Source organism: Lissotriton helveticus, chromosome 3_2 (assembly GCF_964261635.1).
Source record: "Lissotriton helveticus chromosome 3_2, aLisHel1.1, whole genome shotgun sequence".
Lineage (NCBI taxonomy): Eukaryota > Metazoa > Chordata > Amphibia > Caudata > Salamandridae > Lissotriton > Lissotriton helveticus.
Window position 1 is genome coordinate 406907819 of NC_136062.1, and position 24108 is coordinate 406931926.

Below are 24108 nucleotides of genomic sequence, written 5' to 3' on the forward strand. Positions count from 1 at the left end.
ATGGGATCCTTTTTTATTTGCCGATTATCGACCCATTCCCTTTTTTTCTCAAAGGGTGCCTCCCAATACAACTTTTTTGTGAACGAAAGGGAAGACATATCAATTGCTATATCTATAGCTTCATATGCCGCTCTAGAACCATTCTGGATTATGGCGGCTGCCTCTTCCTTTTTATCCTCTGGCAAATGTGACAACAATGGAACTATATCTGACCACATTTGCCGATTGTATCTACTGAGGAGGGCTTTTGCATTTGCAGCTCTAATAGCGGCTGCTGCCATCACAGCAAACGCTTTCCCACACCATCCATTCGTCTTCCCTCCTTGTCTGGAGGGGAGGCAGTTGTTGAGACTGGATTTTTAAGAATTGGGTTGTGCTGCCTGCATTACCACTGACTCTGGCCATGGATGCCCAATTAAACATGCAGAAGAGGATTCTGGTGCCAGATACTTTTTATATATCCTAGGCACCGAGGCTGCGACGGAGGCCGGATTCTTCATCAGTTTCAATCCTTCTTTCCAAATGAAGTCTATAATTGGGATTGCTCGGATAGATTTTCTATACTCCTCTTTGAAATCGTAAAGAAAACATTCTGCCACTTGGACCGGAAGCGGGAGTTCAAATCTTTTCGAGGCCTTTTCCATAATATTATGGAATCCTCCAATATCCTGAGGAGGAGAATTTGCTGGAGATGGCGTAGTAGGGATAATATATTGATCCCATTCTATCCTAACTGGACTTTCCTGAAGAAGTTCTCCTTCTTCTGGTTGATCCCCGCCACTGTCCATGAAAACATCTCTAATTGTAATAATTGGGGGTGATCACATTTTTTGAATTGAAGGTGTAGGTGGAGGTTGAGCCACCTGAACTTGAGCTGGACTTGATGCAGGCTTTGAGGCTGGAGCGTTAGCCTCTGGGAATCGACGATAGTACTCGTTAATCATACGGCGAAGATCCGTTACAAGAGAAATTGGCATGGAAACAGTTTCCTCTCTCACCTCCTGCTGTACATCTTCCACCTCCTCATAATCATAAGACTGCTGAAATGACTCGTATATCTTTTCAGTTACTGGACGGTCTTGAAAAGAAAAGACTTCCTGAACTTCCTGGTACTCGTCATCGTCAGTGTCCTGACTTTTTATCTGAAGTTGGGAAGGACTATAAGCCACTCCAGATTCCTCATCCTCTGACTGCAACTCCAGCAGATTTGATGGTGGCAGCGGTGAAATCTTAGTCCAGCTAGTAAAATCCGCAGATTTCTTCGCCGTCGACGAGCACGTTGACGGTGGAAAGGAAATGACTTTTTCTTCGGAGACTTAAAAGACGTTCATCGACGACGAAATTTTAATTATCGTTGACGATGTTGTCGACGTCAATGGAGCCATCGACGAAGATGTCGTCGTCGACGACATCAACGCTGATCTTCCAGTCGACGGGATCGTCGACGAACCCTACTTAGACGATGTTGTCTTCGTCGTCGACGCGGCTGTCGTCGTCGATATCGTCGTTGTAGACGAAATCAACGCTGTTTTCACAGGAGTCAAAGCCGGTGAAACTCCTACCTTAGAAGAAGGAGCAGAAGACACCTCCCTTGAAACAGATGACTTTTTTAAAGGGGTTTGAGGTAAAGACGACAAAGAAGCTTCTTTTTCTTTGGTCTTTTGCTTTTTTGGATCTATTTTTTCCTCAGGAGCAGAAGACTTCCTCTTCTTGGAAGATTGAGAATCAACCTCTTCCTCAGAGTATGAATCTGAAGTGGCCTTCTTCTTTTGAAGCCATAATAATAGACGTGCCTCCCCGTCTCTCAAGGTTTTTGCTGAGAAGGTTCTACCATGCTTGCAGTCCTTAGGTACATGTTTAGGGTGGAGACAGTACAAACAGTCCTTATGTGGGTCCTCAGAATATAGTCTAGGTTTTACACAGGATCTGCTGGGCCTGAAAAGCCTCTTTTTAGAGCTTTCAGCCATTGTAGGTAAAGGAAGTAACACAGTACCTTAATCCAGTAGAAAGAAACTTTCAGTTGAAAAGGTGAAAGGTTCACAGGAACAAAAACTGAGCAGAGCTCAGGGAGACTCCTTCTCACACAAAGGGGGTTGGAAATCTGAGGTTTGATGGCTCTGCTGGGGAGTGTGATGTCAGGGCTGGCAGCTGATTGGCTGACTTTTGGACCAAATAATGATGAGGTTTGGCTACGAAATATTATGGTTCCTTATGGGACTTTGTATGCAGTTTTTACTCTATGATACTGCTGTGGTCATTCTGTTACTGTGAGACTCCCACCAAGGCGACGGGGAAGATACAAGCATGTGAATCTATGAAAGATTCAATACTAGAGAATTTATCACTAACGTGTCTCTTTCAGATAAACACAACATACTACACATTGAAAAAAAAGCTCTCAAATGTACTACAAAGACAAAGTTCATTGCTCAAACATATGTAAAATACTTCTCATAATGTACCATATTCTGTTGGTTGAACAACAGTCACCTACTCTTATTTAGTTCAAGGCTACCAATCATATCTTCACCTAGGGTGTACTCATGTCATTAAATTAGGAAGGGACACACGTAAAAAGAAAGTTTTAATATTAATTTTAAATGGATGCTTACCGAGTTTCAAATGTTCAATCGTTCGTATTGGTGTGTGAGTGGGAGCATCTCCCTATAGTCATACACTGGTTGTATAAGAATATTAGTGTTAACTCCGGATACAAATGTACCGGAAATACTTTTAACCAAACCAAATTATTTCTTGTCTCCGTGTTGGGTACAAGATTGAACTGGGATGTCGCATCTAAACCCTGCGCTGGTCTGTATGCTCTCTGTTTAGGGGGCCCTTCCCTCTCCTTACTTTGTCATGGTGAGACCGCCACATCTGCAAGCCTTTCTGCACATCTTGAAGGTGCCTACTGCTTCTCACGATCTTCCTTCTACGCGTGCCGGCTTCATCACGTGACCAAAATCCTTAATTACGTGGTGTATTAGTGTCTGGGCAACGGCCGTTCTTCTGATATTAAACCTTCGCCATACTGGGTGTTGAGGGGAACGCCAAAAATATATAAATAAATACCAAGGGGTTCTATCAGTAATAGTATATGAAAAACCCCGGTTAGCGGTCACCATATTTGGACGGTCCCAGCTCTTAGTAGGACTAAAACCAAAAATATGTGCATATCCTGTAAAACTTTATGTATATATTTTTTTACTTCATTGCAGGAATAATTTGGTTAAAAGTATTTCCTGTTCATTCGGAACCGGGTTTAACACTAATATTCTTTTACAATCAGTGTATGGCTGTAGGGAGACGCTCCCGCTCGCAAACCAATATGAGCGATTGAACATTTGAATCTCGGTAAGCATCCACGTAAAATTCATATTAAAACTTTACTTTTACGTGTGTCCCTTCCTATTATAATTACATCACACTCCCCAGGGTTGTTCTGAGTGTGGATTCCACGTTAAAGAGTGATGCAAACTGGAGTACGCCGTAGGTGAAGATATGAGTGGTAACCTTGAACCAACTGACTGTTGATCCACCAACACAATATGGTGCATTATGAGTAGTAGTGAGTGAATGAATATAACTATAGAATCCTTTATAAAATAGCTCTGCCAGCCCTTCGGGGGGGCACTGGATTCCTCTGTCGCTTCTCTCTCGGACAGTCCTGTAGGACGCCTGTGCTTTAGAATCATGGTGCATGACTAACATTGATGAGGTCGCCCCTCTGACCTCACGCACTTCGATGAGATCTGTCGCTCTGCTCCTTGGTTAAATGAATCCTTGAGAGTCATCAAAAGCAAATGCAAAGGACTCGAAAGAAAATGGCACAATCACTATCTTTCTGATGATAAGATCATCTATAAGGCAGCTTTAAATCTCATTATAAGAGGGTGAAAATAACTAAGATAAGCTATCTGCAGGCCAAGATTGCGATCACCTATAACAAGGACAAGGAAGTCTTTCGTATCGAAAAGGCCTTTACGGCACCTAAGGCAGCCAGCAAGGAAGCCCCGATATCGGCAGAATGCATGAGACAGGTGGCCTGCTCCTTTCACGATAAGATAATGATGATCCATCAGTCCCTCTTTGCGGAGACAGGGTTTGACATTCCTTCACCTCGCATCTATGATGAAATAATCATGCCCCATTCTCCCCAGTCACTCTCACAATGGCCATCATTGTTACACTTCCTGGCTATTGAATCTGAGGATTCACTTGCATACCTCACGGGCCTCAAGTTGGGCTCACCAGCAGATGCATGCCCAGCTAAACTATTACCCGCCCTAGCTTCCACCACAAACCAATCAGACAATAAGGTGCTGAACTCCTCTCTTTCAACGGCCATTGTGCCACCACTCTGGAAGCAGGCAAAATTACTGCCACTCCTAAAAAAAACAAATCCGGACCCGAACGTTCCCACGAATTATAGGCCTATCTCTCGCCTCCCGGCCTTCTCCAAAGTGTTGGAGAAACTTTTTAATAAAGTGATCATGGATTACGCGTAAAGTCCTAATCTCATGCACCCCACTCAATCTGACTTTCGGGCCTATTATAGTACTGAAACAGCACTGATGGAGGTGATGGAACATCTCAAAGATAAGCTTGATCAGCGGGGCAGAGCGTGATCATATTATTTGATCTGTCGGCTGCCTTCGACAGTGCCACATGTGAGGCTTCTCAGCAGACAGAGGAACATTGGGTTTGTGAGTCGGGCAATAGCTTAGATAACATCCTATCTGAAGGATAGAGAACAGGAAATATGAACTCCACTTTTTTCAGCCCTCATGCCCAGTATGCAGGTTGGAGTCCCACAGGGCTCAACCTTGAGTCAAACTCTTTTTAATTTATATATGTCGCCTCTAGCACCCCTGGTGGAGGCAAATGGCGCCAAGAAAATTTCATATGCTGACGACACTCAGCTGTTTTTTTATGCGGCAAAGGCACAGACTTCGATGGGGACAAAATCAGATCCTGCCTTACAAAGGTTTTTAAATGGTTGAAGGAGCACAAGCTCAAGTCCAACCCTGACAAACCAGAGATTGTCCTCTTTGGCCGCCTTCTGTGAGCAATTGGAGCCAATGGTGGCCAGAGGAACTATCCCTCTCTAGCGTTGCCCAATCCACAGTTAAGAATTTGGGCATCTACACAGATAACGCCCTCTCTATGAGCTCCCAAGTTCAGGTTCTGGTAGGAACCTGTTTTGGCTTACTCCGTATGCTGAAAAAATTCCTCCTGCTCCTCCCACCGGACTCCAGGAAGACATTGGTTCAGGCGCTGGTCACGTCGAGATTAGACTATGTCAATGTCCTTTACTTGGGTCTATCAGACTACCTCCTTCAGCACCTTCAGGTGGTGCAAAACTCAGCGGCTAGGGCGATCCTTAGACTGAATCCTAGATCTTATATGGCCCCTCATGTCAACGCCTTACACTGGCTTCTAGTGAAGGAGCGTATAAAATTCAAGAACATGCTAATTTTCTTTAATGCCCTCCATGGTAAGGGTGCCGGATACCTCCGAAAGCGTGCTTGTCGCAATGCACCTACTGGAGCACTTAGATCAACCTCTGCTGACTTTGCCCGCATCCCCAAGTTACCCTTGGTATGCAGGGGCAGTAAATCTTTCAGCCTTCTGGGTGCTCAAGTATGGAACAAACTGCAGGCGGCTCTGAGAGCATCCACGATCTGACTACTTTAAGGAAACAGGTGAAAACATGGCTTTTCAAGAGATAAGTCGTCCTTGGGTGCAGTCATGTGTGATCCTTAGTGCCGGGACACTCCTGATGGAGTAACTGTGCGCTTTATAAATTCCGTTCATTCATTCATTAATTCGTTTGGTTATTTTACATATATTTGAACAATGAACTTGGTTTGTTTTTGTAGTACAGTTGAGATTCATTTTATCTATGAGTAGTATGTTGTGTTTATTAGTATTTTGTTTCTTTGTAGAAATACAGTGTGATTACATGTTCTCAGACAGGAATTGGTCAGACCTCAATCTACCAACTAAGTAAGGTAGGAGAGTAGGGGTTACACAAGATCTATAGTCCTGAAGAAGGCTGGATTACCCTTTTTGGCTAGTAAATACGGCTGAAACATATTGACAAGCATGCAGATAGGAGGGATGTAGGGCTAATAATTCACTGCATCTCCACCATCCTATATTATATACATTTTAATGCTGACCAGGAAATCAAGGAATAAATTATAGAGAGGATATTTCTGAGCTAGTTTTAAACCGGATGTCTGCACATTTTGATCCCCAATATTATTTGTTTGTATTGTCCCTCCCCCACCCTTTTGCTCCATCCTAGGCGTTAGTCTGCGCAGGGATGTCATTATCAAGCCCAATGATGAAGCTTGCCATAGTTTGTGGGTGAGGATATTTTTAACAAACTGTGTGTGCCACATTTACCTTTTATGTACTTTTCTCGCCTCCTACACCCTTTCGTGTATTTATACTCCATATCATATTTTCAAGTACTATGAATGCTATTCCAGTGAGCGGTGAAGGGAAAATAGGATTATAGGAAAAGCATGCTTTCTTCCAGTTACATACTGGAAACTCTGCCACATCATCGAAGTGTGGCCTATCCAAGCCCAAGGAGAAACACACAAAAGAGTACTTTTTAAACATTCCTACCTGTTCTCGGATGAGACGAATTGGGCAATATTCACACAACACATACGCCAGTGGGCAGCTCTGGTCGTGTTCCTATATTTTATGAAAAAGAAATAATACCAGCTTTTAATGTACAATCAATTCCAATGTCAACCATCAAACACCCCGTAGAATATTTCACAGTTTTTTTGATGTACCTACAAAAACAGCAGCTAAATCTGATGCTTTAGTGTGGGTACAAGAAGGCTGTTGAGCCATAGTAAAGATAGCCTACAGTAGGGTTTTGGTCGCTCATTTGCTCTTATGTGTACATTACATTATCAGTCCAACAGCAAAAGAGGCTTCTTGCAGTACGCGCCAGCTACGTGGGATACATTTGGTATGATGCTTCCTCATAACATGCTGCAATCATCTTGGATTCACTTCATACCTGTGTTTTTTTGTAAATTATTAAATGGAACATGTGTATGACACCTGCCCAATTGCTTAAATCTTACTGGACCATCTTGGCTAGGACTACCATGTGCAAGTTTGCTAAACAAATAGATTTCATGTTCATTCAGATCCATTGTGATATACCAGCCATACAGGTGTGTGAGATTTGAGGAAAATCTGTTAAGTAGTCATTCTTTCTATTATTGAAGGTGTTGTTGATATGACATTTGGAAAACCAGGGGATAGAATAACAAGCATTCACAAGACCTGCCGGTCTGGCATATATCTGAAAGTGCTACCTACAATTATTGGTGAGTTTAGACGCACATTAAATCGTCATACATGCACATTGGCTTTTTTTCACACTCATGCACCTATTCAGTATCCAACTCATTAGCTCTAGCATTCAAGATTCATCCAACCACAATAAAACACACTTACAGAAATCCCACAAGTGTATGCAATATATATTAAAAGAATAAAAGCAGGAAAAAGAAAATTATGCAACATAATTGGGACGGGCATATGCTTGCAACAAAATTTAAATAAAAAATTAAACAGAGCAGCAGACGGCACATTGAAATGGTAATGTGCACAAGTAATCATAGGTTTAAAGATTCAACATGGAGCCACATTTAGAGGTAATCTTGGCCATCTTGGAACAATAAACCAATGAAACACAGTGTACAATATTATTATAAGATGGCTGCTCAGTAAACATCGTACAGAGTGGCCATCTTGAAACAGTATTGTGCATAATGAATCATTGTGATACTGAACCAAGATGGAAGATGACATGTTGCTTCTAAATGAGGTGGACAATGTGGACTAGTAAAACAATTATATACTTTGGACCATACCAACACGAGAAGGCTCCTAGTTAAGAAGCAGTGACAGTGTGAGATGTGGAGCAATGAGTGGCAAGTTAATGGCTGGCAGCACAGTCTGGGAGCTGGGCTCTTTAAAATAAATACATTATAAAAAGTAGAAGTAAAGAAGACCTGTAAAAGTAGAAACTGGAAAATCAAAGGACAGGCCCATCAGTCCTGGCACAGAAGCGCGCTCACTTTCAGGCACATGTGAGAGTGTGATCACTCATAGGGCACTAGAGCTAATGGTCAAAGTGGGCTAATCTACTGCCCCATTCACATGCTTCCACAACCAGGTTTTGTATCAGAAGGAAAACCAATACCAAAACCCTTGCCTCCTATGATAATCTGTGCGCTTCTATGTAACAAAACACTTGTGTACAAGCTTTAACAAAGCATAATATCTGTATGGCCTATAAGTTGCATTGCCTATATAATATGCCTCCCACAATAAACAAGTCAGACATATGTCCTTCGCCATAACATTTATATAACATCAGCCAAATTTTCCAGATGGACCAATTAAGCCTTTGACTTTATCATTGGCTTCTTATAATAATCAACAGGCCTACTATACTGAATAAAAGCAATCTTTTGAACAGGAAGTACACACGGTCTAGCCAGTTAATTGCCTGCAGCTAGCATGATCAATGAATGGGCAGAGCCGAAGACTATATCTCACTACTACTTTTTAAAGCACTTTTTCTGGTGATCACACAAAGAACGCAATAGGAGTTAGGTCTTGCTAGACTTAAAAATAACAAGAGAACATCCAAGTTGGTGCTGGCTGAGAACTCCATCTACCTCAAAGTTAATAACAAACAAAAAATATACATTTTGACTTGTAGCAATAATGCTTAGTAGTTAAACTGGAACACAAGAGACAGACAATTTTACGCTGCGTAGAGAGGATTTACTTCTTGTTCTGAGACATATAGTAAAATAGTCAGTACAACGAGGAATCAAGTGTCTCTGGTAGGTAGCACAATTGCTTGCTAATTTAAGAACCAGAAGACCTGAAAGAACCGAACCCCAAGACACTTGATTCCTCGTTATACTGACCATTTTACTATATGTCCTTCTTGTATAATTTGTACATATTATATGTTTATCTCATCCTTGTATAAATAACACTTATTTCACCTATGTCACTGAGGACTTTTTTCACTATATCTAGTGTCACTTCAATATCTAATTGAATTGTTGACAGCGTCATCGAAAAATGCATACAAATACTGTGTCTCAGAACAAGAAGTAAATACTCTTGACGCAGCGTAAAATTGACTGTCTCTTGTGTTCCAGCTTAACCACTTTAGCATTAGTGCTACAAGCCGAAATGTATGTTTTTTGATTAAGCTCATAAACTTTGAAGTAATTGTCCTTATCCTACAGAACAAATTGTAGCTTTATGTATAGATACCCAGGTTCTGAGGGACACATGGTCACCCCATTGTTACTCTACGAGACCTCCATCTAGGCACCAACTAGTTTCAGCATCCACTCACGAATCCATCTTGGCGCAGACTAGTATCAGAATCCACTCATTAATTTCAACTAAAAAGATAGACGTCCCATTCAAATGATTCAGGGAAATGTGCATGTGAAGAGAGTTTGTGCATGAGGTAGAGATAGGAGCTGGTTGATGATTTAAAACAGTTGGAGGCAGAAATATGTCACTTATGTCAGTGATTACTAGACTATAGGACTATTTATCCAGGGCCAGCACTACCAACACTAACCGCACTAAGATCAGTGGTAGTCACAGCAATAAAAAATGAAATATAAAAATAACAGTGATAATATGCATCAACATCACGAATACCAAAATAAATAATACTATTAAATATATTTCATTTCCCAACACTAAAACTACAGTAGGCGTCTACATAATGCAATAAAATGAGCCTTTATCACCCAACTGTATATTACTCAAAGAAAAATTAAAAACAAGACAGTTAGCCCCCCGAGCATTCTGAACAGCAACCTGTAAGTTGCGCACATCTTTGTAGTGGGTGCATTTGTCCACTGAGGTATTGTTGTGTCATTTACATTTACAAAAATACTTGACGCATCCAACAGCCTGGTCATCAAACTTATTCTATCTGCTCACCTGAGCATTAGAACAGAAGACCATCTGTTCATCTGCATTAACTGACCATAAAAATCAGGAGTACTGTGTTCCATTTTGAGCCTGTCCATCAGCACAGAAAGTCAATTGTCCGACATGATGAGCGGCACACCACGTCAGGATGTGATCCATTCCGCCTGGCAACCATAACGGAGAGTGATCAGTCCCTCTTGGTCACCCGAGCATCCAAACTGAAGGTGATCTATCCCCGTCAGTCGCCGGGCTATAAGAATCAAAGGCGTATTGCCCTACATGATCAATTGACCACCAGATCAGAGGGCGATCTGCCCAGTGCAATGACTTGGCCATGACTTGGACAAAAAAAAAAAAAAAAGAGTGGTTTCTTTGTTCCTCATGGTCATAAGCCATCAGTTCAAAAGGTGACGTATTTCATGGTCACCAGATCATCTGAACAGAGATAGACTGTCTCACATGATCATCAGATCACTGGAGCAGATGGTAATGTACCTCACCCAGTCACCGGATCCATGGAACAGAAATGATCTACCCAGACATATGAATTGTAACAGAAGAACAGGACACAACCAGCACACAAAGTGTACTGTCCCACTCTGTCACCGGACAATAAAGGACAGGATGATTTAGCCAACCTGGCTATAGGTTCAACATCACTTTGTAATGAGAAGGTGGGTGGGCAACTCTAATATACAGGGAAAGTTTCTACCAAGGCCTCAATATCGAATCTACATTGAAAAGGGATTGGAAGCCAAAATCAGCCCAGGTAATAATTGCCAAAGCTAGCCTACATTGCAGGTGGTTACAGCTAGAATGGGGTTATATGAGGCCATGGCAGACCATCCAGCCCTGAAACCAGCCCTCCCAGGAAGCAGGCCACTGTGGAAATGTAAGAGTTAGAGTCTCCAGTCTGGCCCTGGCTGTGAAGTAGCAACTTGATTTTTAAACATCAGTCCGATCTGAACTACCCAAGTGTTGGACAGGCCACATGAAGGGCCGCTCTCCCCCGGCCCAACCAGGCCCGAACCAGCCACGCAAGTACCACACACCACCATTGCACGTCCACCGTCCCCGCAGGGACCCCTACACTCGAACCTGTTGACCCCGTAGGCCGACCCACTACCGGCCTGCGCGCCCATCCTGGGCGCCATCTTGGACACTCCACCACGAGGCCGCCTGGCCCCCGATCGACCTCAACCCTGGGCCTGGCCAGGCCTCAGACATTCCGGCACCAACATCCACCCAGGAGGTGAGCGGGCTACTTGGTCAGTCAATGGGAGCAGGAGGTGTCGATGGCTCTCACCCGCCAAGTGCCGCTCGCCCATCGCCTCCCCGGACGCTGGCTCCACCCCCCTGCTGGGTGTCTGAACCCCCTCATCCCGGACCTCCCGACCTCCAAGTGCGAGGGTCCGGACATCAAAGCACACCAGCCCTATAACTGGGGCAGCTCCAGAGCAGGACGGGAGTTGTATCTTGGAGTCGAGAGACGCAAAGAAGAACTCATCCTTGACGGACTACTGGCGCTGCCGTAGCTCTGTCTTGTGCACCCTCGTCTTGCCTGCTGGCGCTGCCGCGGCTTTGGGAACCACCCTATCCTTCATCATCGTCGGGACCTGCTGGCGTAGCCGCGGACCGTTTGTAACCACCACCTTCATCGGGACCTGCTGGCTCTGCCGCGGACCGTCGTCTGCCTTCATCCATCTCGGGACCTGCTGGCTCCGCCGCGGCCCGTTCATCTACACCACCGAGCTCGAGGATTGAGAGCTATTTTCCATCGTTTTGGTAACAAGACTGTCCCGCTACCCTTTTCCCAAACAGAGACCAGAATAGAGGGGACCCCTGAGTCCAGACCTCCTTGTACCATTCTACCGTACTTGAAGAATTGTCTATAAAGTATCGTTGAACTTTATCATTGTGTGGTGTCCGTCTGTGGGGGGGAAGTTACTTGTCTGTACGATTTACTGGAGACGGCTCTCCCCGGAGACCTCTCCCCGTATTCTCGGCCGACCCTCCCGGTCCGTCTAACATTGGTGGCCAGCGACGGGATCCGAATCACCGCATAAACCGTACAGAGAGTAGCTCACCCCACGGCGAATCACGATGTCAACTAAAGAAAGCGGATCAACGGAGAAATTCCAGATGGGCGAGTACAGCCATCGTGAACTTAAACAGTTCTGTATCGAATTAGGTATCGCTACCACCGGACTAAATACCAAAGATGACTTTAAGCAGGCCCTGGAATCTTGGGCAGAAACCGGGGCTGCCGGAACCCCCGATCAAGACATCACAGCACAAACCCCCATGGGCCCTGAAGAGCGAAGAACGGGTCTCTCGCCAGGCGAGATCCAGGAACGAGAAAGAACCCGACTACACGAGCTGGAAATGGCCCGGCTCAAAATGGACGTTGAACTAAAGTTGGCCGAACAGAAAATCAACTTAGAGCACCTGCGTCTCCGAGAAGAAAGAGAGGAGAAACAGAGACAAAGGGAGCTCGAGGAAAAGAAACTGGCCAATGAACATGAACGGAAATTAGCTGAAATCGACCTACGCAAACAGAATAAAGAAACAGGGGTGCCCGAGCAACCCCACACTCCAGGGGCAACAGAGAAGAAGGTACACATCCCCAAGGATGTCGTTCGAGAATACTTCCGAGAGGACGACATCCAGCAATGGTTTAAAGCCTATGAAATCGCTATGACTGCACACCGGATCGATAGAAGCGATTGGGGGGCCGGTCTGTGGGGGAGATTCCTCAATGAGGGCCGCGACGCCCTGCTGCAACTCCCGGACCAGCAGATGACCTCCTATGACCATATGAAAGCGGCACTCCTCACCCGCTATGGCCTCACACCCGAGATGTACCGTCAGAGGTTCCGAGACTGCACCCGCATCCCAGGTACAACTTGGGTGGACTATGTCAATTACTTTAGCCGAGCCTTCGAGGGCTGGATCAAAGGAAGCAAGGTCACAACCTACGAACAACTGTTCAATCTTATGGTATGGGAGCATCTGTCGAACAATTGCTTCATTGAACTTCGCCAGCACCTCCTCGACAGCAAGTTAACGGATCCCCGGCAGCTCGCAGCCGAAGCTGACCGGTGGGAGATCACCAGAGTGAGTCGAAATGGGTCCTCCGAACAGAACCGGAACAACAATGGTCAGCACCGTCCCCGAGGAGGTGGAGGCCAAGGACGCGGAAGAAGCAACGCTCCGGTCACCCCCACTATCAGCCCCACCCCCCCGTCCAACCGGGGCAGCACCCCAGCGCGACCGGGACCTCGAGCCAATGTTACCTGCCATCGATGTCAACGAGTCGGACACTATGCAAACGACCCAAACTGCCCCCAGTACCAGAGCCCAAGACCCCGCCAAGTAGCCGCTGCTGCTCTGGGGGAGGAACGGATCTCAGAGGAACAAGAAGAATATGAACAGGAACACCCAGAATGGGAGCCAGCCGCCATGGCTCTCGCCTGCCTAGGGGGGAGAGACATGGTCCCGCGGGTCCCCCTACCCGCTAATACCCAGAAGTACAGCCAATGGGTGGGCATCAATGGACGCCGGGCGGAAGCCCTTCGTGACACTGGGGCCAGTGTAACAGCCGTCCGCTGTCACCTGGTGACCCCCGAACAATACTTACCAAACGTTCTCTGCCCTGTACGTTCAGCCGATAACTCAGAAAGTCTGTGTCGGATGGCCTGCGTCCCCTTCGAATGGGGAGGGGTCTCCGGCATGTTGAAGGTGACGGTCCGAGATGATGCCCCCGTAGACTGCCTCCTGGGTAATGACCTGGAAAGCTCTCCATGGGCAGCAGTCGAACGAAAAGTGCACCTGGGGATGCTGGGCGTCCCGGACTGGGCGTGCGTCACCACCCGGTCCATGACCGCCCGTGCCAACACCCGCCCAGAGGAACTCGAATGGCCGGCGCCACCGCCTCCGGTCGCCCCCGCCGAAACCACCGACCGTGACGTCCCCCCCGAACCAGCTCAACCTCCAGACCTCGCTAACCTCGACCAGTGGCCTCAAGAGGGGGGGCCCACGCAAGAACAATTTCGCCAAGAACAAAGGACCTGTCCGTCCCTCGAGGGACTCCGCCAGCAAGCGCTAGCCCAAAGCGCAGGGGATACCTCCGGAACTCACTGGGTCTACTGGGACAATGATCTGCTGTACAGTGAGCAAAGAATCGCGGAGCTGGGGGCCAGCCGAGTCCTAGTGGTACCCCTCCGTTTTAGAGACTTTCTGCTAAACCTGGCCCACGATGTCCCCCTGGCAGGACACTTGGGTCAAGACAAAACCTATAGCCGCCTGGTGACCCACTTCTTCTGGCCCAAAATGAGGGACAATGTACACCAGCATTGCCGATCTTGCCCCACGTGCCAAGCCAGTGGGAAGAGCGGCCGCAAACTGAAAGCCCCCCTGCAACCTTTTCCCGTGGTCACCACCCCGTTCGAGAGGGTCGGAATCGATATCGTAGGGCCCCTGGACCCGCGCACAAAACAAGGCCATCGATTCATCCTGGTGCTAGTGGACCACGCCACCCGCTACCCGGAGGCTGTTCCCCTGCGGACTGTGACAGCCCCGGTAGTCGGCCGGGCTCTGATGGGGATCTTCTCCCGGGTGGGCTTCCCCCGGGAGGTCGTCAGTGACAGAGGCACGAACTTTATTTCGAAATACATGAAATCTCTCTGGCAACAGTGCGGGGTTACCTACCGGTTCACGACCCCCTATCACCCTCAAGGAAACGGACTCGTTGAGCGGTTCAACCGCACGCTCAAAGGGATGATCGGGGGGTTGGAAGAGCCCCCCCGTCGCCAGTGGGATGTACTGTTGCCGTGCCTTCTCTTCGCATATCGAGAGGTTCCCCAGAAGTCCCTGGGCTTCAGCCCATTTGAACTGCTGTATGGACACCCCGTGCGCGGGCCGCTCAGCCTAGTTAAGGAAGGCTGGGAGATGCCCCCTCTAAAGAACCCACCAGATGTGTTCCGCTACCTCCTAACACTCCGCAACCAGACCCGGCGATTCCGAGAACTAGCAAAAGCCAACCTAGAGGCCAGTCAGGAGGACATGAAAAGGTGGTATGACCGGAATGCCTCCTCCATCGAGTTTGAACCTGGGCAACAGGTATGGGTGATGTCCCCCACCGAACCCTGCGCCCTACAAGACAAGTGGACAGGGCCCTTCAAGGTGGTCGAGCGCAAGGGTCCGGCTACCTATCTCATCGACTTGGAATCTTCCCGGAACCCCCTCCGGGTCCTCCACGCTAACAGACTGAAACCGCACTTTGTACGGACAGAACTCAGCCTCCTGATGGCCACAGACAATGGGGCTGAAGAGGACTCCGAGCCCCTCCCGGACCTCCTACGAACGCGGGAGAAAGACGGTTCCGTAGATGGGGTCCGACTCTCAGAGGCCCTCACCCGAGAGCAACACCAGGAGTGCCAAGTTCTCCTATCACAATTCGCCAGCCTGTTCTCCCTCACCCCAGGTGTCACTTCCTGGTGTACGCACGATGTGGACACGGGGGACAGCCCCCCTATCCGCCACCGGGCCTACCGCGTGCCAGATCGGGTACGGGCCTGCATCCAGGAGGAAGTAGCCAAAATGCTCACGCTCGGGGTCATCGAGCCCTCAGACAGCCCCTGGGCCAGCCCTGTAGTACTGGTCCCCAAGGCAGCTGCCCCCGGCACCACACCAGAACTCCGGTTCTGCGTCGACTACCGGGGCTTGAATGCGGTCACCAGGACAGACGCACATCCCATCCCCCGGGCAGATGAACTAATCGACCGCATGGGAGCTGCCCGCTACCTCAGTATCTTCGACCTGACGGCGGGCTACTGGCAAATCGGCCTCACACCCCGGGCACAAGAACGTTCTGCCTTTTCCACGCCCGATGGCCATTACCATTTCACAGTCATGCCCTTCGGCATGAAGAATGCCCCAGCAACATTCCAACGGCTCGTCAATCAGGTCCTGGCGGGGCTCGAAGGATTCAGCGCCGCCTACTTAGACGACATCGCTGTATACAGCAACCAGTGGTCCGAGCACCTCCACCACCTCCGAGCAGTACTGCACGCCCTTCAGCAAGCTGGCCTCACGATCAAGGCCAGCAAATGTCAAATTGGGCAAGGGTCTGTAACCTACCTCGGGCACCAGGTGGGAAGCGGCCTGGTGGCCCCTCTGCAGCTAAAAATTGCCGCCATCCAGTCCTGGCAGCCCCCCACTACCCAGACCGAGGTACGAGCCTTCCTGGGCCTCACGGGCTATTACCGAAGGTTCGTGAAAGACTATGGTACTATCGTGAGGCCCCTCACAGAGCTCACGTCAAAAAATCAGCCCCAGAAAGTCAACTGGACCCCAGAGTGTCAAGCTGCATTTGAACAATTGAAAGCCGCCATGTGCTCCGCCCCTGTGCTCCAGGCCCCCGACTACAGCCGGGAGTTCATCGTCCAGACGGATGCCTCCGACCATGGCATTGGGGCAGTCCTGTCCCAAGTGAACACCGAAGGCCATGACCAGCCGGTGGCCTTCATCAGCCGGCGACTCCTACCACGGGAACAACGCTGGAGCACCATAGAGAGGGAGGCCTTCGCGGTGGTATGGGCCCTCAAGAAGCTCCGGCCCTACCTTTTTGGCACACCCTTTCGGGTACAGACCGACCACCGACCCCTGCAGTGGCTGATGCAGATGCGGGGGGAAAACCCGAAGTTACTACGCTGGTCCATCTCCCTACAAGGGATGGACTTCACAGTTGAACATCGGCCTGGGCCCGATCACGCCAACGCAGATGGCCTGTCCCGGTTCTTCCGCCTCGACGCGAAGAGTCCCCAAGAGAACGGGTAACTCTCCCCGCCTTCAGCTGGGGGGGACGCATGTTGGACAGGCCACATGAAGGGCCGCTCTCCCCCGGCCCAACCAGGCCCGAACCAGCCACGCAAGTACCACACACCACCATTGCACGTCCACCGTCCCCGCAGGGACCCCTACACTCGAACCTGTTGACCCCGTAGGCCGACCCACTACCGGCCTGCGCGCCCATCCTGGGCGCCATCTTGGACACTCCACCACGAGGCCGCCTGGCCCCCGATCGACCTCAACCCTGGGCCTGGCCAGGCCTCAGACATTCCGGCACCAACATCCACCCAGGAGGTGAGCGGGCTACTTGGTCAGTCAATGGGAGCAGGAGGTGTCGATGGCTCTCACCCGCCAAGTGCCGCTCGCCCATCGCCTCCCCGGACGCTGGCTCCACCCCCCTGCTGGGTGTCTGAACCCCCTCATCCCGGACCTCCCGACCTCCAAGTGCGAGGGTCCGGACATCAAAGCACACCAGCCCTATAACTGGGGCAGCTCCAGAGCAGGACGGGAGTTGTATCTTGGAGTCGAGAGACGCAAAGAAGAACTCATCCTTGACGGACTACTGGCGCTGCCGTAGCTCTGTCTTGTGCACCCTCGTCTTGCCTGCTGGCGCTGCCGCGGCTTTGGGAACCACCCTATCCTTCATCATCGTCGGGACCTGCTGGCGTAGCCGCGGACCGTTTGTAACCACCACCTTCATCGGGACCTGCTGGCTCTGCCGCGGACCGTCGTCTGCCTTCATCCATCTCGGGACCTGCTGGCTCCGCCGCGGCCCGTTCATCTACACCACCGAGCTCGAGGATTGAGAGCTATTTTCCATCGTTTTGGTAACAAGACTGTCCCGCTACCCTTTTCCCAAACAGAGACCAGAATAGAGGGGACCCCTGAGTCCAGACCTCCTTGTACCATTCTACCGTACTTGAAGAATTGTCTATAAAGTATCGTTGAACTTTATCATTGTGTGGTGTCCGTCTGTGGGGGGGAAGTTACTTGTCTGTACGATTTACTGGAGACGGCTCTCCCCGGAGACCTCTCCCCGTATCCTCGGCCGACCCTCCCGGTCCCGATCTGAACTACCCAAGTCAATAAAAATGATAAACAAATTTTTACCAAGCCCTGGCCGTGTGAGGTCACAAAGTGGAAAAAAGGAATACATGCCCTTGGAATCTGTTTCCGTGGCATCTGTGTCCTGTTATTTATATTTATTGAAACTGGCAAAGGGGATTACGTGGAATCTCTAGAAAGTGGGAGTTAGGAAATGGAGGGCTGCACCAATATGTATCTCCATAATGAGAAGTGGCCATACAACGTGTCAGGATTTCACCACTCTGGGTCTCACTTTAGAATCCATTGATGAAAAGACAGCATAAAGGAGAAACCATTTGCTGCATTTTGAAAGGGATCACAGATTGACATCACACCACATGATCAATACTCTTCTGGTCTGATTGGTAAGGGACAGGCCATGGGGTAATGGTAGTGCTGTTCTCATAGACATTCTTATAACCTGCCGTCCACCCTACGACTCCAACCTAACCTTCTGATGTTTAGGAAGGAGCTAAAAACTTGGCTGTTTTCTGCGATCTAAAAGTCTCATTCATTGCTCTCCATTCCCATGTACCGCAATCAGTGCCAAGACGCCACTGCATTCACGCGCTTTACAAGTAACAATTCAAATCAAATCAAGCTGATGAGACAGACTATTCACAGGGAAGCTGGCAGGATGACAGATCAGAGTCACTGTAAGAGGTGCTTCCTTGATTAGTTTCAGTTTATTCACACACATCTGTTTTACTCCTGCAAAGAATGAAATAGCTTACTGCATTAATATTCAGTATCTCCAATGCTCAGTTCTATCGGAGGTCAGAATGTATACGTACCCACTTTTCTTCATAAGCTATGCTCATATGACAGTTTTCACAGGCCACCTGTCGTCTTGGGCACTCTAGTAACACGTGATCTTCAAGGCGAGTCTTTGGGAAGGACTGCTGGCACTGAAGGCATTCTACACAGGCAAACTCACACACTGCTTGATGCACCTACACAAAGAAAAATTGATTTTCAAATGGGCGAGAAGCAAAAGGGGAAATAAAGACTGGGGGGTTGTTCAACTACATTTTGTAGTAGTTTAGAAGTAACTGGTATTATAAGTAAATAGTATTATTAAAGCACTACACAGTGCTATTCACAAACCTATGAGTGTAAATCGCTAACTCCACCTCTAGTATCTTTTATATGGGGTGAGCCTCAAAAATGTAAGTTTACTACCTGCTAGTAAAAGTGGAAGAGACCACGTGAGGTGGCGGGGAAAAAAAAATACTTACTACTAAATGAGAGAGATACATGAAGGAGTAAGGAGGCATTTAAGGAGGGATAGAGAGAGGTGTAGGGAGTGACATGCACCGACCCAGAAAAACATTGCTATTCACAAACTTCTAAGTTACTACAGCCAAAATGGGAGAGAAGACAGTGGTAAATTACTACAGCTCAGAGGTGGGATTAGACCAGCACCACACATGCCACCCACTGGTACTGCAACATACTCCCATAGAAAATAATGGAGATCCTCTTTACAGCGTCGTCATTTTGTATGAGTATCATGCAGAAATCCAGAGGAGAATGAAGGGAATTGATAATGAGTCTGTCGTGAGGCTAAAAGGCCCTGTACACAAACACTTTAATTTTACATGCTCAGGTTCAAAGTTGACATATTTTTAAACAAACACATTTGCTTGTGCGCCTATATAAGTGTACTCAGAAAAGGCTTGTTTATTAATACATTTATTCATAGGCACATTATCATACCTTAGAACAATCTGACAAGTACAGGCGCAAAAACAGCTTTGAGTGGTTAAAATCAACAATAACAGCAGGACCAGAGCTCAGGCAAAGAACCAATGGGTCTAGTTTTAGTATATAAAATGCACAAAGCCTTCTGAGGAGTAACAAACTGTGATCTGGTTGTTCCTTCATTAATTCACAAAGCATTATTACCTTGAGACAGGAGGTCATGCTTAATACAAATTGTGTAAAACGGTTCCTATATCAACTTTTTTTGTAAGGCTACTAACATCTTCAACTAACCCCTAAATTGTTGCTTTGGAAATGATTCCAGTAAGATATCTGTAGGAGCTATTATCCATTAGCAAATGATTTTTCTTCCATAAAATTATTTCTGGTAATTATAACTAAACCTGCGCATTCCTTACCGGATCACAATTCCCCGCTTGTAGAGTAATTTGATCTGAATGATAACTGGTGTTACTTTGATTGCTCTAATCTTCCTAGCCCCTGTTGGAGCCTGAAAAATGATCTGAATAGATTTTAGTTCATGTGGAGCCACATGATTTATTTTATTTTTATTTATAAAGTTTTATATAGCGCAAACAAGATCCATTAGGATATCAGAGCGCTTTACAAAGGAAGGAAGGAAAGACACAAGTCTAATATCGACAACAAGTAAGAATACACAACAGGAACAATCGCATAAATCCCAGACCAATAAGCGCATAATTCCCAGACAAATGAATCAAGGAGAGTAGTACAATAAACAGGTATGTAGCAGGCTACGAAAGGGGGTACACAATGCGGAAAAGAAGAGCATAGTTCTAATATCGACATCAAGTAGCAATACAAATTCAAAGTAGCTTTATTCGAGGTAAAAAAAACCTCATAAAAGCATGATTATTAAAACTTCCATTTGGTAGTACAAATCCAATTCAATTAACAATGACCAACTAGCACATATACTTTAAAAATACAGTTTAAAACAAATTAACGATATTACACTTTTAAAAGCAATCTATGCATTCATGTATTTATAAGGGTCTTATAAGATCTTTCGTGTACATCACTCGAATTAATTTTTTAGGATTTCTAGAATCGTTAAAATAACTATGTGGAATCAAGTTAGTCATGACATGAATTTTTCCTAATAGCCCATACCCATCCGAGATATTTTTCAACTACATATGAAATAACGGGTAAAGTGCTGGTGCAAATTAATCTCAGTGCCACCGCACTGTCCCTTGTGCCTAGGAGTCTGCAAACAGCTTTTAACCAAACTCGTCTCGGGGTGCTATTAGCTATACATACAAAGAAAAGATGGGCGATAGTTTCTTTATCAGTCTTACAAACCGGGCATAAGTTGGAACTGCCAGAGGACCACCTTCCTGTTAATGATCTTATTGGGAGGGACCCCGCTCTAAGTTGGAAGTAGAGCTTTCTATCTCCCGGCTTTGTAATACCTTCCCAATATGACTAACTTAGGCACAGCTTTATACTCAAGGAAACGGCCCTCCATGGAGGAGGGATCAGCAACATTCCAACTTCGATACGCAATAATTTCCCAATATTTTTCTTTAGTATAACCTTCGATGGGAATGGGACTACTTCAGGCTTCTCCCACAACCCCTTCATACCCATTTCCACCAGATTTTTAGAAAGAACCTTCAACCAGGTTATTTTGTGGAAATGATCATTTTTGATTACATCCAAAAAGTAGCAATACACAACAGGTAAACTTGCATGTTTCCCAGACTAGTGACTCAAGGAGAGTAATACGATAAACAGGAATATAACGGGCTACGAAGGGGGACACACAATGCGGTAAAGAAGAGCAGCATCACATGAAGGTACAATGGTTGTAGGAAAAATGATTTAGAGCAAGTGTTCCTAGCCCAAGTTAAGGTAAAAATGTGTTCATTAGGAATCTTTTGGCTTCCAGTTTGAAAGCAGTCGTTGAAGAGATTCTGCGTATTTCCAGTGGGAGAGAGTTCCATATCCTTGGGGTAGCGCCGGAGAAGGCTCAGAGACTGGTTCTCTTTTTGCCAAGGATGGGTGGTTTCAGGAGGAGAGTGATAGCGCTACTTGAGGCTCTCCCACCGGCGGATAATTCTAGCTTTTACACTAGGTACCTGGGAGTTTTAAAATGCAGGGCTTTGTGCGCTAGAACGGCAATCTTTGACTGAATTCGAGCTTCGTAGGGCAACCATTTAAGAGATTTTAGTATGAGGGATATGTGCTCATTTCGTTTGCTACCAGTGACCAGTCTGGCCGCAGCGTTCAGTGATGCCCTTAGGGGAGCCAGGGTGCAATGGGAAGGCCACAGAGCGTAGCACTGCCGTAGTCCAGCCTCAGCAGGACCAGTGCTTGTACCACCTGCATGAAGTCCTTTTGTGGAACGAATGGCTTGATGTTTCTGAGTGTCCTCATCAAGTGATTAGCTCCCTTACACACATTGCTGATATGATTTTTCACATTCAGGTGTTTGTCCACGGTGATTCCGAGAGATTTGGTTGAGAGGGGTGCAATTGAAGGAAGTGAGGTGATTCAACCAATGGTCTAGCTTGGGGGATGTGATTCTGGGGAGTGATGAAAAGGAATTCAGTTTTGGAGCTGTTGAGCAGTAGATGGTACTCCGTTAACCAATTTTGCGTAGTATTTAGGGTAGTGTTGAGTGAGAGGATGTTGACCCGGGGATGAGATTTTCAAATAAAGTTGTGTCGTCCGCGTACATATGGAAGAGAATGTTTGTGGAATTTAGAGAATTAGTTAGTGGTTTCAAGAAAAGGTTGAAGAGGACAAGAGATAGGGCGGACCCTTGGGGGACACCTATGAGTACTGGAGAGGGAGTGATTTGCCTTGATTCTTTGTGATCTATGGTGAAGGAAGGACAAAAACCATTGTAACACCCAACCCGAGAAACCCATCCTGTTCTGCAGAATGGATAGAAGGCTGTCATCATTAACCGTGTCGAAAGTGAAAGAAAGGTCAAGGAGGATTAGGAGGCAGGAATCATTTGGGTCAAGCATTTTTAAAAGGTCATCCATAACGTGTGTGAGAGCCAATTAGGTACTGTGCCCCTTCCAAAAGCCGGATTGCTGCTAGTCAAGGAGTTGGAAATTCTCTATGTGAGCACAGAGTAGGGATTGTACGCATTTTTCAAGTAGTTTGGCTAACTTGGGGATGTTGGAGATAGGGCGGAAATTATTGAAGTCAGTTTTATCTGCGTTCGTTTTTTTATAGTATAGGCGACACCTGTGCTGCTTTTTCACAGTCTGGGATCGTGCCTTGTGATAGAGATTCAGAAAAGGGGTTGGTGATGAACAGAGTGCCTGAATTAAGCAGACCACTCTTACCCAGTCCAAAGATCAGGGCTTGATCCATCACCGTTTTTTAGCTCACTGCACCATCCCAGCTCAGAACTAGGCTATATGCAAATTAGTCTGTTCCTGTCCCAGTGCATGATGGGAACAGGGCAAACCAAACTACCAAGCCAATTCTTATACTGGGAAGGAAACAAGCTTCCGGGGACCGGTTTCTGCCATTTCAGGCGTCGTCGGCCCGGCTTGCTTGAATCCTGATGGTGCAATGAGCAAGGGACTCACATCTGAGTATACCCTTCCACGCTTATGGTGGACAAAATGATTCAGAAAAGGGGTTGGTGATGAACAGAGTGCCTGAATTAAGCAGACCACTCTTACCCAGTCCAAAGATCAGGGCTTGATCCATCACCGTTTTTTAGCTCACTGCACCATCCCAGCTCAGAACTTGGCTATATGCAAATTAGTCTGTTCCTGTCCCAGTGCATGATGGGAACAGGGCAAACCAAACTACCAAGCCAATTCTTATACTGGGAAGGAAACAAGCTTCCGGGGACCGGTTTCTGCCATTTCAGGCGTCGTCGGCCCGGCTTGCTTGAATCCTGATGGTGCAATGAGCAAGGGACTCACATCTGAGTATACCCTTCCACGCTTATGGTGGACAAAATGATTCAGAAAAGGGGTTGGTGATGAACAGAGTGCCTGAATTAAGCAGACCACTCTTACCCAGTCCAAAGATCAGGGCTTGATCCATCACCGTTTTTTAGCTCACTGCACCATCCCAGCTCAGAACTTGGATATATGCAAATTAGTCTGTTCCTGTCCCAGTGCATGATGGGAACAGGGCAAACCAAACTACCAAGCCAAGTCTTATACTGGGAAGGAAACAAGCTTCCGGGGACCGGTTTCTGCCATTTCAGGCGTCGTCGGCCCGGCTTGCTTGAATCCTGATGGTGCAATGAGCAAGGGACTCACATCTGAGTATACCCTTCCACGCTTATGGTGGACAAAATGATTCAGAAAAGGGGTTGGTGATGAACAGAGTGCCTGAATTAAGCAGACCACTCTTACCCAGTCCAAAGATCAGGGCTTGATCCATCACCGTTTTTTAGCTCACTGCACCATC

At 47.1% G+C, this 24108-nt stretch overlaps 1 protein-coding gene across 4 annotated transcripts in view; it reads right to left on the reverse strand.

Moving 5' to 3' along the window:
- The window catches only part of TRAF6 (TNF receptor associated factor 6), a 166958-nt gene that overhangs the window by 17936 nt on the left and 124914 nt on the right, over positions 1-24108 (reverse strand). For all 4 annotated transcript variants that reach the window (XM_078684333.1, XM_078684334.1, XM_078684336.1 and 1 more), the window contains 2 exons: positions 18759-18917; positions 6643-6714 (listed from right to left, as the gene is read on the reverse strand). In XM_078684333.1, coding sequence (XP_078540459.1) covers positions 6643-6714; positions 18759-18917 — 231 coding nt within the window. The remainder of the gene's footprint in view (positions 1-6642; positions 6715-18758; positions 18918-24108) is intronic.